Source organism: Balearica regulorum, chromosome 2, assembly GCF_011004875.1.
Source record: "Balearica regulorum gibbericeps isolate bBalReg1 chromosome 2, bBalReg1.pri, whole genome shotgun sequence".
Taxonomy (NCBI): domain Eukaryota; kingdom Metazoa; phylum Chordata; class Aves; order Gruiformes; family Gruidae; genus Balearica; species Balearica regulorum.
This window is the reverse complement of record NC_046185.1, coordinates 165034648-165050501: the sequence shown is the minus strand read 5'-3', so window position 1 is coordinate 165050501 and position 15854 is coordinate 165034648. Positions and strand designations below refer to the sequence as shown.

At 42.8% G+C, this 15854-nt stretch overlaps 1 protein-coding gene across 1 annotated transcript in view; it reads left to right on the top strand.

The window, feature by feature from the left end:
- Positions 1–15854, top strand: part of OBSCN (obscurin, cytoskeletal calmodulin and titin-interacting RhoGEF) — a 197712-nt gene that overhangs the window by 104540 nt on the left and 77318 nt on the right. The window contains exons 58-68 of the mRNA XM_075746848.1: positions 111–377; positions 1629–1895; positions 3060–3332; positions 4025–4291; positions 6267–6533; positions 7091–7360; positions 7896–8162; positions 9019–9285; positions 9898–10164; positions 10871–11143; positions 14620–14886. Of these exons, the coding sequence (XP_075602963.1) occupies positions 111–377; positions 1629–1895; positions 3060–3332; positions 4025–4291; positions 6267–6533; positions 7091–7360; positions 7896–8162; positions 9019–9285; positions 9898–10164; positions 10871–11143; positions 14620–14886 (2952 nt within the window). The remainder of the gene's footprint in view (positions 1–110; positions 378–1628; positions 1896–3059; positions 3333–4024; positions 4292–6266; positions 6534–7090; positions 7361–7895; positions 8163–9018; positions 9286–9897; positions 10165–10870; positions 11144–14619; positions 14887–15854) is intronic.

Genomic DNA, 15854 nt, shown 5'->3' with positions numbered 1-15854 from the left:
GCATTTGCACAAGTGTCTTGTTCTCCAAAGCATCAGTCTAACTGTGTTAACCAGGACTTGACTCTGACTTCAATAAAGCTCCTGTTGCTTCTTTTTTTCCCCCTGTTTAGCTCTGCCAGTTCTTTTCAAAAAGGAGCTCAAAGATGAGGAGGCAGAAGAAGGAGCTGCGGTGAAATTCCAGTGTGAGCTGACAAAGGATAATGCAACAGTGGAGTGGAGGAAAGGCACTATGGAGCTCTTCCCATGCGCCAAATATGAAATTAAATTAAGTGGTCGCACAGCTGAACTTGTGATTCATAACGTAGAACCAGAAGACGCCTCTGATTACACATGTGATACAGGAGACCAGCAGAGCACAGCAGTCCTCAGAGTGAATGGTTAGCATTGTGTCAAAATGGAAAAGAGGATAAAAGGGATTTGTGAAATTGTGTGAATGATATTCTTTCATTTATTGGTGAATAAACCTCCCCAAAAGTTAAGATAATGAGGAAAGCAAGTGCCCAGCCATAAACCAGAATACAGAAAAGTGGATGTTGTGGGACAGGACTTGTAGCATGGCTATTTAAGCCTGTAAAGCACAGCGTACAGTATATTGACCTCTTCCTCTGATAGGATAAAAGCAAGAAACTCTGCATCATAGGGATTTTGAAATTCTAATAGATGTTTATTTTTGGCATTTCGCATTCGTTGCTGGCTCAGTTGAATCAATAACTAATCATAAGTCATTTACAAAAGCATTTAAAAAAATTTACTATTTTCAACTTTTGTAATGCCTTCCCATGAAGATCCTAAGAACACTGTGTTTAAACAAACCAGGAATTATGTCTGTGATTAATCACCATCTGTGAAATGTTTGTGGTCATCTCAAACTGTTGTCTGGAACTTGTGGCTTTGATCTAAACCACAACCTTTCACACTACATCCTCCTGGCTAAACCTGACCCACGAAACAGCCACTGGGTCAACCAGGAGTGAAAGAGCCCTGTGCTTGCTTTACATGTATCACAACAGAGTTTGGACAGAGGAACCACAGGCACTGAGATTCCTATTTTCACAGCTGCTCACACACACACTCACGATGGATGTTTCTTTCTTGATTTCATCAGTGACAAGCTGTTGTCTGAGCTATTCCATGCCCCGCTTGAATAAATGTAGTCCATTTGTTTGTGCATCATCTGGAAGGACTCACTGTTGATGGTCTAGGGTCTTGAAAAGATAGCAGAGAAATCAGAAATGTGTTTAAAACTTTACATCATTTACGGTGTTGGAAGTCATGAGTATTTCTATAAAAATGAACAGATTTAGGCTAGTTTTAATCAGAAAGTACCAGGTTTTGCTTAGCCAAAATTTTAATGCATGTTGGAGTTTCCAGTATCCAGAGCAGACGTATATAATGTGGATGCCCTTGACTTTATGGGAAACAAACATATTTGGGGAGCTTTCTGATCCTCTCCTTGCCTGGATATACAGAATATAAGTCTGTTTATAGAGAAAAAAGGGTTGTTGTTATCATATAACCACTTAATGCAAATTTGTTGTGCAGCATCAGACCCCAGGTGCCTTGTGCTGAGCTGTGCAGACCTGGCATTCAAGCTAATGGATCGTGTGTTAATGTTTTTCACTTTGCAGCCATCAAACCCCGGCTGAAGCAGCAGCTGAAGAATGAAGAAGTGGAAGTGGGAGGAACGGCCAGGCTGCGCTGTGAGATTTCCATTAGCAAAGCAGAAGTGGAGTGGAGGAAAGATGGAGTTGTCCTTCATTCGAGCTCCAAGTACGAAATGTGGCAGGACGGCACCCTCCGCGAGCTGCGTGTTCACCACCTGGAGCCTAGTGATGCTGGAGAGTATTCCTGCAAGGCTGGAGATGAGACAAGCTCTGCAAAACTGACCGTGAAAGGCAAGACCTGGGCAAGGGGATTTTCATTTTAGGATGCTAAGATTTTGCAATATAATTGTTACTATTGTGATAAACATAGAGCATAGGAAAGGTATCACGAAAAAATCTTATGGTCAATGAATGAACCGAGGCAAAGATTTGCTTGGTGGACAGGAGAGGATGAGGCAGCTGTAATTTTTGACTCATGGCTTGAAATATTTGCTTGACATCATGTGAGTGAACAGATGGTCTGTCCCCTGATTCCAGTCACACGGCAGCTGCATCTGCCCTTACTATCATTACAGACAGAGCTTGCTTTCAGGTTGGACCACCAGTGTGGAACAATCACTGCTAGCATCTCTACAGGCTACTTGATATTATAGACACTCCGTACATTATGGCCAGCTGCACCATTTTTTGTGCAGATGGTGACCTCAGTTGTATGAATATGTACTGTGTTTGCTCAGATGAAGATTACGCTGCTTCTCCTTTGGTATTCCCCAGCAGATTCAGGGTATATACAGCTTTTCCCTGTTGCAGACTGCCTGTATGATCATTGCACAGATCTGCAGGTGCCCAGCTGTCCTAGAAGCTTGGCTGAAGCAAACTAAAGCACAAATGCCCTGTGCTCACACTAATCTAGTAAGTCCTGCTGAGAGCACAGAGCCACCCAGACGCCAGCCAGTTTGGAGCACTGGCACAGAGTATATGCAATTCTGTTTGCAAAAAGACAGTAGAGGCGATCAAGTTTTAATGCTATTCTGTGAAGATATTTAAGTGCAAATTTCAAAATCCTGATTTTGGCATCTGGCATTCATGCCTTATTCACCTAATTACAGAATCAAACATGTATTTTAAAAAAATCAGTATGCAATGTATCTCTGAGAAAGGGCAAGTGATAAAACCACTAAATGAAAGATATCAGCCATGTTACCAAGTAAGCTGAAAGCAGTGAACCAGCAGAGTTTGAACCATGTGATTTGAGAGGCTGTGATATCTCCATCCTTGGAGGTACCTAAAGCTCAGCAGGACAAGGTGATGAGCAACCTGCTGTAAGTCGGCCCTGCTTTGAGCAGTGGTTGGACCAAATAACCTCCAAAAGTCCCCTCCAACCTATATTATTCAATGATTTTATGATTTGATCCATGTTTGTTCATGGCTTGACTACTGACGGACTGTTTGCAGAGCCTGATGTGACCATCGTGAGTGGCCTAAAGGACATGGTGGTGTTTGAAGGGGATGATGTCACGTTTCAGTGCCAGGTTTCTCATGAGAACGCAAGGGATGTTGAATGGAAGCTGCAGGATGTCGCTCTGCAAAATAATGAAATGAATGAGATCTCAGTTGAAAAAGGAAAGATTCACACCCTGACGTTAAGGAAGGTGACTGAGCAGGACATTGGCACCATCACTTTCCGAGTGGGACCCCACACATCAACAGCAGAGCTCACAGTAAAAGGTAAGGGCTCTCTGTGATGTGGGAAACAGGACTGGTGAGAACATTTTGCTTATGCTAATAGTAAGTTCAAGGCCATCATTCACCCCTTGTTAGCTCGCGTTAGTAGGGTGCTCGTGCTTCAGAGCATACATGATGTGCTAATGTGATCTATTATACTGTCATCGCTATGTGGATATGTTACCAGGGTCCTGATGCTAACTGGTTTCTAGAGAAATTACTGGGGTGGCTCCAGTAGGCGAATTGACAGATCTGTAATTTTCATTGCTTCCACTTTTCCTTTTTCTTTTTTTCTTTTTCTTTTTTTTTTCTTTTTTTTTCTTTTTTCTTTTTTTCTTTTTTTTCTTTTTCTTCTTTGGAATCTTTCTTTCTCTAAAGACTGTTTTGAAGAAATTCTCAGTCAAACCTTCTCCTTTCCTCTTTGAAGCTGTTGGTCTGGTCAAAGTCCCCATCCCACCTGAACTAGTTAAAACATCTGTAAAGTTTTTGATTAGTACTTCGGTAACTTCCGAACAAATAACAAATATTTGTGAGTGGGTTTCACCCAAAATCCATTCACTTGTTTTAACTCCCCAATATATAAACCAGAAGTTAAAATCTTGTTTTAATACTTAACTGTTTAGCTGTAGTTTTAACGCTGCAGCAAACCAAGATAAAGTTGACTGTGAATGCCTTTGCTGTGTTTGTAACTCCAGTGCCACCTCCAGTCTTTAAGGAGAAATTACAGAGCACAGAACTGCAGGAAGAAGAAACAGCCATCCTCCGCTGCGAGGTCTCCCAGGCTAACGCCACGGTGAAGTGGAAGAAGGGCACCCAGGTGATTTCTCCGAGCTCCAAGTATGAAATCAGGCAGGAGGGAACAATCCATACCTTAAAGATTTATCACTTAAAACCAGAAGACTCTGGCAAATACACCTGTGATAATGGAAATGAACAAACGACAGCCACTTTAACTGTTAAAGGTAGGTTGGTTTGTTTTCTTTTTAAGATGTTCCACTTCCTTAGCTTAGTGCTGAGAAAAAGGTGCTATCTACTGTCCTTGACTTCAGATGTACTTTGCATAAAGCAGCAGACTCCTTTCGCTTTCGGAAGTTATTTTAATTCTTGTGGCGTCCTGAGCAATGAACATGGAGGGACCCAAGTGCAGTAACTGCTTCCACAATCCTAGACCCAAGGGCCTCTTTCCAGTCACTCAGAAAACCAAGGCTGGAACTAAAATTAGAATGAGACCATTTTTGATGCTTAACCATCCTTTGAGCTGCAGTTCCACGTGGGAAAATTATGCTCAACACTCAAAGTGCTCAAACTTACTTGGGCACTCAACTCCAGCTGACAAGCAAGGCATCTAAATAATTCTAGTGCCTTAAAATAATAGATGTAGGTCTTAAAAATAGGCGTAATGTGCCAATATATCAATTTTTTTTAAATCTACTCTGGTACAAATACAATATTAAGATGACTTTTTCTGAGATATAAGATCGGCAAAAGTAAAGAGGAGCCAGGATGTTCTTGTGAAACACCATCTTTAGAAATATCTCTTGAGGGCTCTCCCATGAAAGGCATGCACATCACTGGAGCATCCAGTGACAGCAGAATACTTGTCCTGTAAGCAGATCCTCTGATTGTGGCTGTCCATTTGTGCCTCTGTGTGTGGTCCCAACCACTCCAGCACTCTGGAAAAAAAACCTCTGAAACCAGGAAGCCAAGGAAGGCTCTACAGTCACCCTTCATGCTGAGCTCTCAACACATGATGCACTTGTGAGGTGGAAAAAAGGGTCATTCTTGCTCCAAGCCAGCAACAAATAGGAGATGAAGCAGATGGGATCTGCTGTGGAGCTACTCATCCATGATCTACAGCTGAAGGATGCTGGAGACTACATCTGCAATTCTGGTGATGAGCAATCTATGGCATCCTTGGTACTGAAAGGTGACAAAAAGCTTTCACTTCACCTTTTAGGGAGCTCTAGGTTAGTTTAGATGTTCCATACAAAAGGTTCAGGGACACTGTGACAGAGTTTGGTCCTTTTTTGTGATGAGGATTTCTGAATCAACAGTGATGCAGCCTGACAAAATTGGCCTTCACAAAGACTTCTCTCTCCTCCTTATTCCTTTGCTGGCTCCTGAGAACCCTAGGGCTGCAGGAATTAGCTGCGCAATGGGATGCCTTCACTGCAAACGCAACTGTATGAAAACCTTGACTCCAGCCATTCCCCAGCTGTCCCACAAAATACACCATCCATTCCTACATGGCTTGCAAGAACCTTCAGATCTATCTGCACTCATACTCATCTGCCACCCAGTTCTTGTGAATTCACTCTGATTTGTGGAACCCCATCTCCTTCCCTTGTAAATACCAATTCAGCCTTAACTGTGGAACCACCATGGTCCTTCTAGGGAAGTGGACTTGAGGAACTAAATTTCTAAATGTGGCACATCATTGTAAATTAACCCATCAAAACTCCATCTTGACCCCTCAGTGATACACATCAGTGCAGAGACTTCCAAAGTTCATATCTTTTCTGGGTCAGTTTTCAAATGAGGGGCATTATATAATGATGTTTCTCCATGCACCCTCCCAAATACCCAAGAACTTAGATAGCAGGCGTAGGCTTTTGAGTTGTGGCTGTGGTACCCATTTGGAGATACATGCACTTAGATGCTCAGTAGTCCGTATCCATGACCGCTCCTGTGTAAGAAGGAACAGATTCCCAAAGGTGCTCGGTGTGTGCGGTGCCCAGTGACTCTTGGGGAGTGCAGAGTGCTTAGTGCTGCTGGAAATCCAGCACTTTCTGTCATTCCTTGTTTGGATTTTAAAGTAATTTTGGAATTGAGTTTGAACCAAATTTGGAACGGCACAAGAGTTTCATTAAATACAACACTTAGTGACACAGTCAGCAATGAAACATATTTTTTTTTGTCTGATTTATCTTGGTTTAGCTTTGCCAGTCATCTTCACACAACCACTCCAGAACCAGCAAGCCGAAGAAGGTGGAACCATCACTTTGAGCTGTGAAATCTCAAAATCAAATGTTGCTGTGCAGTGGAAGAAGGCTGGAACAGTACTGCGACCAAGTGAGAAATACAAGATGCATCAAGCTGGATCCGTGGCTGAGCTGACGATTCACAACCTGAGTGAAGCTGATGCTGGGGAATACGTGTGTGACACAGGGGACCAGCAAACCACTGCAGCTGTGTTTGTGAAAGGTGGGGCTTTGCGTGGGGAAGAGCTGTACAGAGCTTGGTACTGTGGCAGGGGCACATAATTAAGTAATGTTACAGCTAGACACTGTCCTGTGCCCAAACTGAATCATGGGGATCTTAGAGACAAGGGTGATTTCAGAGGGGTAAGAACTGGGTCAGTTATCTCTAGGGAATGAGAAACCGGTCTTTAGTCCATTATTCTGTGGTTTAATGTTAATGTCACCCACTAAAATCTGTTCACAATGTTTTCACAGTATATAGATTTCATTATAAATATATAGTATATATTTATTATAGACACAATACAGTATAACATGCACTTTTTAGACTATCATATATATGCATAATATACATGCACACATACGTACGTTATGTATGTGTAAAAATATGACGTGTTACTACATGCCCGTGTAACTACATTTCTATGTATTTAGTGCTTAGCGCTTTGTGGTCGTTCTTTCAAATAGTATAGTACTGTCAAGAAAGAGCATAACAAAATGTTTAACCCAGGAAGCATCACTTGAAAGCAGATATCAAAATCTGTTGACCTTTCCATAAAGAATCAGCAGCAACCATAGTGGAGACGCTGAAGGACGTCACTTCGTATGAAGGAGAGGACGCAGTGTTTGAATGCAGGCTGTCCCGGGAAACAGCTCAGGATGCCCAGTGGTTCCTGGGGGATGTTCCCCTGCAATCCAATGAAATGAATGAGATCAGAGTCCAAGGGACACATCACACTTTGATCCTGAGGAAGGTGACACTGGAAGACTGTGGACCCATCAGTTTCAAAGTCGGGCAGCATACCTCAGCGGCACAGCTAACGGTCCAAGGTGAGAAACCTCCTAGGAAGAGGGATTGAGGAGGTACCGGTAAGCACTGTCAACATTGCTTTATCTTCTGGAGAGGTGTATTTAGGAGGAGGGATCCTTGGAAAATTTGGTAGATTCTGCTAACCCAATTTAGGCATTTCAGAGTTAGATACGTGTATCTGAGCTAGTTGTTTCAGTCCTTTTTATAGTCCATGGAGTGAAGAAAACATCCTTTGAAGACCATCCAACTTATCCTGAAACAAGCAGCTAAGATATGTCAGAATAAATGCTGAAGAATGTCAATAATATGCTCTGAATTAACCTCCTACTTATAACATCTTTAGATCATATTTACTCCAAAAAACATCCAAAAACTCTGAAAAACCTTTCCACTGAGTTAATGCAGAATGATTTTGAAAGATAGGCCATGTCAATACCTTATCTTGTTTGTTCCTCTTTGATCTGGTTCAAAATGTAACTACAGGCACCCAGTTCTGCTCTGGGGGCAATGCTGGATCAGGCAGCTGCAGCAGTGTCGGTACTCTCTTCCCCACAGTTGCTCCGGTCACCTTTGTAAAGACGCTCCACAGCTTGGAGCTACAGGAAGGTGGCACGGCTCACTTGTCCTGTGAGGTGTCCAAGCCTGATGTCCCTGTGGAGTGGAAGAAAGGCACGTCCGTGATCCACTCCACCCAGAAGTGCAGCATCAAGCAGGAGGGGAATGTGCACACCTTGGTCATTCACGATTTGAACACTGCGGACTCAGGGGAGTATAGCTGCCACACAGCTGATGGGAAGACCACTGCCAGACTAGAGGTTAAAGGTATGATTTCCCCGTTGCTCAGCAGCGGTGAGAGGTGTGCATGTCAACTTTTGGAGCTCTCTAGTATAAGAAGGACATTGAGGTGGAGCAAGTGCAGCAGAGGCCACCAAGGAGAGGCAGGGGCGGCTGGGTTTGTTCAGCCTGGAGAAGAGAATGTTGAGGAGGGACCTTGTTGCTGTCTGCAGCTAACTGATAGGGGTCTACAGAGGAAAGAGAGCGAGACTTTCCTTGGGGTGCTCAATAAACAGATGAGACGCTACAAGTGCAAGCTGCAGCAAGAGAAATTCAGATTAGGAAAAAAAAAACCAAGAACCTTTCATAATGAAGGGGTGGTCAGACACTGGAACTGGAACACAGAGGGGTGGAGGAATCTCCATCCATGGAGGACCTCCAGAGGTCCCTTCAGCCTTAATTATTCTGTAATTGATCACTAGCTGCATGAACTGAAGCCTCAGGTCTGCAGGTGTATATTCTTTGAGTACTTTTATCCTGTTCGGTGGTTTTATTTTGGGGATGAAAAACCATCTAGGCTTCAGAAATTATTACTGAAGTTAGTTAGGAATTTTTTGTGAAAACAAGTTTAGGATATGGGGAGAGATATGCAGCTTCTGTAGAACTGATATTTTTCTTGCTGGTTAACTCCTCTCCCTCCTCCTCCTCTCTCTGACTTAGGCCTAGGCATCCCTGCCCCTGGCAGCTCTCCTTAGGTAAATGCAGCCAGAATTGTGCATGAACTTCATGAATGGCATTATCACTACCTTCAAAATAAAACATTCCTCCAATTTCTATTTTTGCTTCACCTGGGGTTTTTTTTGTTGTTGTTTTTTTTTCCCTTTGCACCATTCCCCCTTTCAAGCCCTGCCCGTGCTTTTCAAACACTGGCTGAAAAATGAGGAGGTGGAGGAAGGATGCACAGCCATGCTGCACTGCGAGCTGACGAAACCAAGTGCACCTGTGGAGTGGAGGAAAGGAGACACGGTGCTGCAGCCAAGTGACAAGTATGAGATCCGGCAAGAGGGGACATGTGTTGAGCTCTTCATTTATGATGCTGAGGCTCAGGATGCTGGCGATTATACGTGCGACTCGGGGGATCAGCAGACCACTGCATCACTGCAAGTCAAAGGTAGGAGAAGCCTTGCCTGAAGGCAGAGGAGTTATAGCTGTGGCTGTCCTCCATAGGGGTGATATGGAAGTTTTACCGCTGAATTATCATTAACACTCTGTGAATTACAACTTCAGGAAAGGGTTTGATCTGCAATTCGTTCTTCAAGGAAAAATTGAGTGCCTTTTAAACTCAATTGTATTTCTACAGTTGCAATTTTGATCTCAGTGTCAGAGCTGGGAGCAAAACTGTAGCTGCTGTTAATGAAGGGTATGTACAAGAGCAGTTACAAAACTTGCCTGCTGCCTAAAAATAAGAGACTCGAGTATTTCACCATACCCAGAACAGCCTCATTTTAAATTGAGCCATGATACCTGTTTGTGCCTGAGCAGCCCAAGAATTGTAGCTCTTTGCCTTTTCTCATGGCAATGATTTTGGGGTTTATAATTTATTCATTTTATCCTAACAGTGCTGTGATTTTTGACTTGAGCAACAAAATCATGCTTTTAGATCCTGAGTTTAGCCATAACCAGCTCCTGCTCAGAGTGTGTGATTTCAGCCAAGCCGGAGAAGTTGCAAGCAAGTTTCTCACCTCTGAGCCCTGTCACTGATGCAGTTGCTTCTCCACCGCAGTATTACCCGTGCTGTTTAACAAAGAGCTGAAAAACGTAGAGTCTGAAGAAGGGGGAACAGCTGTCTTGCACTGTGAGATCTCCAAGCCGGATGCCCCCGTTGAGTGGAGAAAAGGAGGGGTGGTCATTCAGCCCAGTGACAAGTACGAGATGAAGCTGAAAGGCAGCATTGCCGAGCTGATCATCCATGGTGTAGAGGCTGATGACTGTGGGGATTATACCTGTAGCACTGGATACGAGATCACCACAGGTTCTGTGTATGTGCAAGGTAAGGTGAAATGTGGTGGAAATGCCCTGATTTTGCTGGCTGGATTTCTTATTCCAAAATCTTTGACAGTAACTGGCCAAACTTGTCTCAGATGCAAACAGTTGAAAGTCCATTCGTTTATTTCCTGATTTCAGTGAAAGTATAAAATAATTACATCCAGGCTGAGGTTGGACCAATGTTTATATGCTAAGGACTATCAAAGTACTGACCGTACTGTGGACCATAGCAGATGGTGGTACTGCTGAAAAACTATTTGCTTGGAGTAGTAGTCGTAAAAAATACTGAAATTCTTGTTATTATTGACTTCAGCTTCTATCCTTGTTGATATTCTTACTACTTCTAAAGCACTGTAAGTAAACATTTAAATCTTAAGCTACCTCTCTGCCTCTCGCCTCATACAACGTCAGTGCAGATGGTTGCAACACACAGGAGAACCAGCCCTGACCTGGTCTTGGAGTAGTTTCCTCCCAATGAAACAGTGTTTGCAGACACACACACACTGCGCTTGCAAGCAGGTGAAGAACGGAAGATGATTTCTAAATCCCTTAAAGAAAATTTTAGCTCTTTTTTCCCCCGGAACAACATTACAAGTTTAACTCTCCTGGACTCCACTTGCACTGTTGCTTGGGCTAGTTCTGCAAGAAGCGACATGTATATGTTTATGCTTTTGTTTTCCTTTGGCACCTTCTCTTGCTCTGTTATACAGAAGAAGAAGCAGTCATAGTTTCTGGTTTAAAGAACACAGACGTCTTCGTGGGTGAGTCAGCCACGTTCACCTGCGAGCTCTCGCACCCGGGCGTGAAGAACGTGCAGTGGTGGCTCGATGGATCCCCCCTTCACAACAACTTTGTGACTGAAATCTCTGAGCAGGACGGGATGATCCACACTTTAACCCTAAATGACGTGGCGTGCCATGACTCAGGCACTGTCACCTTCAGAGCTGGGTCCCTTATATCTTCAGCTAAATTATTAGTCAAAGGTATTTTGTTGTTAGAAAGAAACACATGGCCACCTCTGGACTTGCTCAGTGTGCTAGTGCTTCTGCCTTCCAGGCTACCCTTACTAAATCCCTTCACAGTTCTTCTGTGTCCTGCAACCCTCCACTTCTGTAAGTCACCCATACTCACGCCAGAAGTCTTATAGGTACAACCACATCAATTTTTGCAGCGGTTCAGGTGAGGAAGGGTTGCAGGGTCAGGGCTGCTGCTTTCACCTGACATCTAAGTAGAGCTGAACATAAACTGCTGTGGTAGCACTTGATCATTTTAATCTCCCCTTCAACTGTTTTTTATACCACAAAGCATAATGTAGCTGGAAATTCACAAAATTAGCGCTGTGCCACTCCATAGCTAGGCTACTGGTGCTGAGCCCAGTGTGTTCCCAAGGCAAGGCTTTGGGCTGTTACACTGATGGATCCAGAGCTCTTCCTGGAAACCAAAGGGTATATAACATTGCAGTAACACAGTGACAGAATGAGCCTCGTTGTTTGACTGCCAGGATAGTAATGGTCATCACTGCACTAGCAAAGCTTTCTGGTCTGTTGAATAAATATTTTTCTCATTTGGTAAGGGTAGCCACATGCCGCAAATAACACTGAGCTCCAGATTTGATAAAGCAAGCTCCTTCACATCCAGTCCTTTTATAGCCATTGGGAAAAGTTGTTATTTTTCAGACAAAAGTAACACTTATTCCTTGCTTGGAAAAGGGATTTGTATGTATAGAGATACAAAGGGTTAAGAGTTCTTTATTAAAATCTACCCCCATGCTATAACTGTCCACCGTAACAGGAATGGCCCAAAATACAGAATTGTTGTCAGTGGTTGATGTCTCCTTCTCTGCATAATGTGTCCCTTGCACATTCAGAAAATTTAACTCTCTGCAAAGATAAAATACCAAATCACTTCTTCCTAGTATCAGAATGATGCAGCAACAACATAGTGTGCAAACCCCACAAACACCATGTCCTTTTGTATCAATTTTGAGTTTCACGTTTTCAGAGACAGAACTCTGAGCTGGTTCTGAGCTCTCTAGACAAAGAACTCCAGTAGGCCTAAAACATAAATTAACAATAAATGCAATGTTAGGTATTCTACTCAGTCAAATAAAGGGCTCCTGGGAAGTTTTCTTTTCACGGAATCACATCATCATTTGTGTTGGAAGGGACCTCTGGAGATCATCTAGTACAACCCCACAGCTTATGCTAGCGCACCTGTCTTGTGGATATTTTGTGCTTCTATTAGGGCAAGATTTCTTTAACGTGAACTTGAACCACAGTAGTATATGACTATAATTGGATTAGGATGAGAAAGGTACTTAAAAACCACCCAGTTACACTGTGCTGAATAACACTTGATTTAATGGATAAGTAAAACGTTAGTAAAATTCTAACTTTGCTTGTATTAACAGCCAATTTCATGCACTTTATTTTGTCCAGAAATTTAAAAATAGATCTCTCTTTGAACTAAGTATATTTCAGTCTGTCTAGCTATCCATGGCTTGTTCCTCATCCAAGAACAAGTTGTCTTTCTCTGTGTTCCATGTGTCCCATTCTCCTGGTGTGACACATGCTTGTAACTGGATATATTCTATAAGTGAGATCTCATGACAGCTTTTCCTGTCGGGTCTTCATAATATCATTGCCCTACAGTTGCATTCATTCAGCAGCCCAGCATGATGGCATCTTCACGTATGGGTGGGGGGAAAATGGAGAAGGTTGAAGGAGCTGCGGCTGCCTTCTGACCCCTTTGGGCAGGGTGAGCATTACAGAACCCCAGTGTACACGTTGACTCCTAAGTCCCAAGGAGCTTTCTGCCATTCTGCATCGGTGAACGGGGCAGCTAAGGTCTTAGCCTAGCAGTGGCAGAGAGCCATGGGGCAGGACACCTTCCTTCTCCAAGACCACAGGTGACATTTGCTGTGAGGAGCACATGTCTGCATCTTATGAAAGGAGATGGTATTGTACTCCCCAGCTGCACAGATACCTTCTTGCTTCTTCAGTCCTGGTGTAACCAAAACATCTCCATGATCTGCCATTGATGCCTCTTCTCCATAAACGCACATGCAGCTACACGAAGTGGTAGAGGGAGCCTTAGAGAACAGGATCAAGCCTTGCAACAAGTTTCTAAAAGACATTTGCAATACTATCTTTGCTTCCCAAGGTCTGCTAGTAGCATCCCAAATCCTCAACCTGATGCCCCGGTTTTAAGAGGAGCATTCCAGGCAGAGGTCCAGTGTAGCTTATTCTAGTTGGCTTGTGATCAGAACAACTATTTGAAAAATAAGGAAACATATCAGCTTTCTCTGACTGTCCTCTTTTCATGTCCCATTGTAGCCCTATACATTTTTGGGGAAAGTTGACTTAGTTCTACTGAGAAGGATGTTGCAGAAAGACTTCCATTTTCAGACTTCACTGAGATTTTTCTTTTTAGCATGTATATTTGCACTTGTATGGGGTGGCTCAGTTGGACACCTCAGGAGGGATTCCTTGGAAGCTCACAATGTTTTGAGGTTAGTTATATTTACTGTGCCTACAGCTGCTTTCCAAAAAGCAGAACTAGTATTTTAAAAGAAAGACTGGATGCTTAAAAGCAGTCTCATGGATCTCACCTTCTTCAGAGGAACTGCGTGTCCAGCTGCTCTCAGCATTTTATGGGCTCTCAATCTGAGATTGCAATGGTTTGTGCTGCATCTCTAGATCAGCTGCTGTAAAGGAAATCATTATTTTTCCCCAAACACTGCTGCAGAGAAACACATGATTAATCAAAACAATTAGTACCTATCTCCTGTGAAGTGCCCATTTTTGTTTAGAATTGTCCTAGATTTTTGCTCCTCATGCCACCAATGACTCCTGACGTATAAGCATCACCACCACAGGACAGGAACGGGTATTTGCATTTGAGTATTGCAATTCTTTCCAATGAGTGGTTGCTGTTTGATCATACATGGAGCCTTCAGTAGAGTTTGCGGCATTTTCCTATGGCTACGTGAGGTTGAGATTTATAGGGAACCACTCACAGCAGCCCATCCATTGCAGTACTCCATCTCACACTTGTGCTCCTGCTACATTCTGGGAAGCAGAAGGGTTTTTGCATCCAGTGCTTCCTAGTCTAGAGGATTTCAGCAATGCTGGGACAAAAACTAAGCCTGGAGGGAATCCCAGCAGATGTTCTGCACAGAAGTTCATATTCAGGACTGTTAAAGCACAAACCTTAATTGCTGGTGGCCCATTTTCCAATGTGATGGTTATATTCTAATGTACCAGTTTTGCTTCAATCCTGCTTGATGCTGACACAACCACAGACTAAACTGCTAATCCCCCGTGTCCCCAGACAGCTTCCTGCTTGCACTGTCACTCTGCTTGCTCCCCACAGGCTCTGTGCTTGTCAGAAAATCTCTAAGTTGCGATTTCCATGAGGATCCACTAATGCATGTCCTTCCTGACGTGTTGGTTAACAGATCCAACCATTGAAGTGGTCAGTCCCATGCAGGATATAACTGTTGATGAAGATGGCACAGCAGAGTTCATATGCCAATATTCTAGGCCAGTACACGCCATATGGAAGAAAAATGATCAGGAAATACATGCAGATGGGCAGCGAGTGATTATCGATCAGGACTGGAATGTAAGCATGCTAAAAATTAAACCTACGGTACCAGAAGACACTGGCATCTATTCTTGTGAAGCTGAAGGCATTAAAGTGATGGCTGCACTTGATGTTCAAGGTGAGGTCTTCCAGCCAAAGAGGAAGACTATCATGGGTTCCAAATAAAAGAGGTGGAAAAATCATGGCAGCAGCTGGCAATAAGTGACACATCAGATACCTGCTCTTTGGTGTTCACTCCAGTACTGCTAAAGATGATAAAAGTAGTTGGGAGTTAATAGTAATTGAATATGAAACTGCGGCATTTCACTGTAGCTTAATTCTAATTAACGCTCACTTATTACACCACTTACACATCATACCTCTTCTGCAATGAACTGGAACATCAGTGCAATGGGATGTGTCCTGCTGAATTATTGTAAATTCCAATTGGTCCAAAGGAATAAGAAGAGAATTTTTTGCTGTTACAGACTGCTTTTTACACACAGTGTACCTTAAAATCAGTAGCTAATGGATAATGTAGAATTTTATTTTGTTTTCAGCTAAGCTAAGGTAGCTTGGTATTTTACTTATTTCAAATACTGATCACTCAGGAATTACCTTCTTTGCATCAGCATTTGTGAGGGCCCTGAAAAACAGTAAATAGAAATATTAAGAATAGGTTTAGGATTTTGTATTGATTTTTTTTTTTTTTTCATGCTGTGTATGGAATTATTTTCAGTCACCAGGTGAATTAGTGTGATCAGCAAGAGCAATGGTTCTGATTTGATTTCTGAATATTTGTGTTTTGTTAGGCAATTATGCCTTCTTGCTTAACCAGAGTTGTCAATATGGAAGAGCAGGGTATTATTTATTATAGCATTTTCTACATTGATAAGCACTTTCTACTTTAGGGATTTAAAAAGCTGTTAATGAACATAATGTAAAAGTATCCGAGAGGAGGTAGAATTTGCAATTCGCTGCTTTTCGTAGTTAGGGAAACCAGAGCTCCAAAAGTGCACAAATAAACAGCTTGGATTTGTTCTAACAAAATTATGCATTCTCCAAGGATTTACAGCCCCCCTATTGTTCTCCATAAGTATGAATATC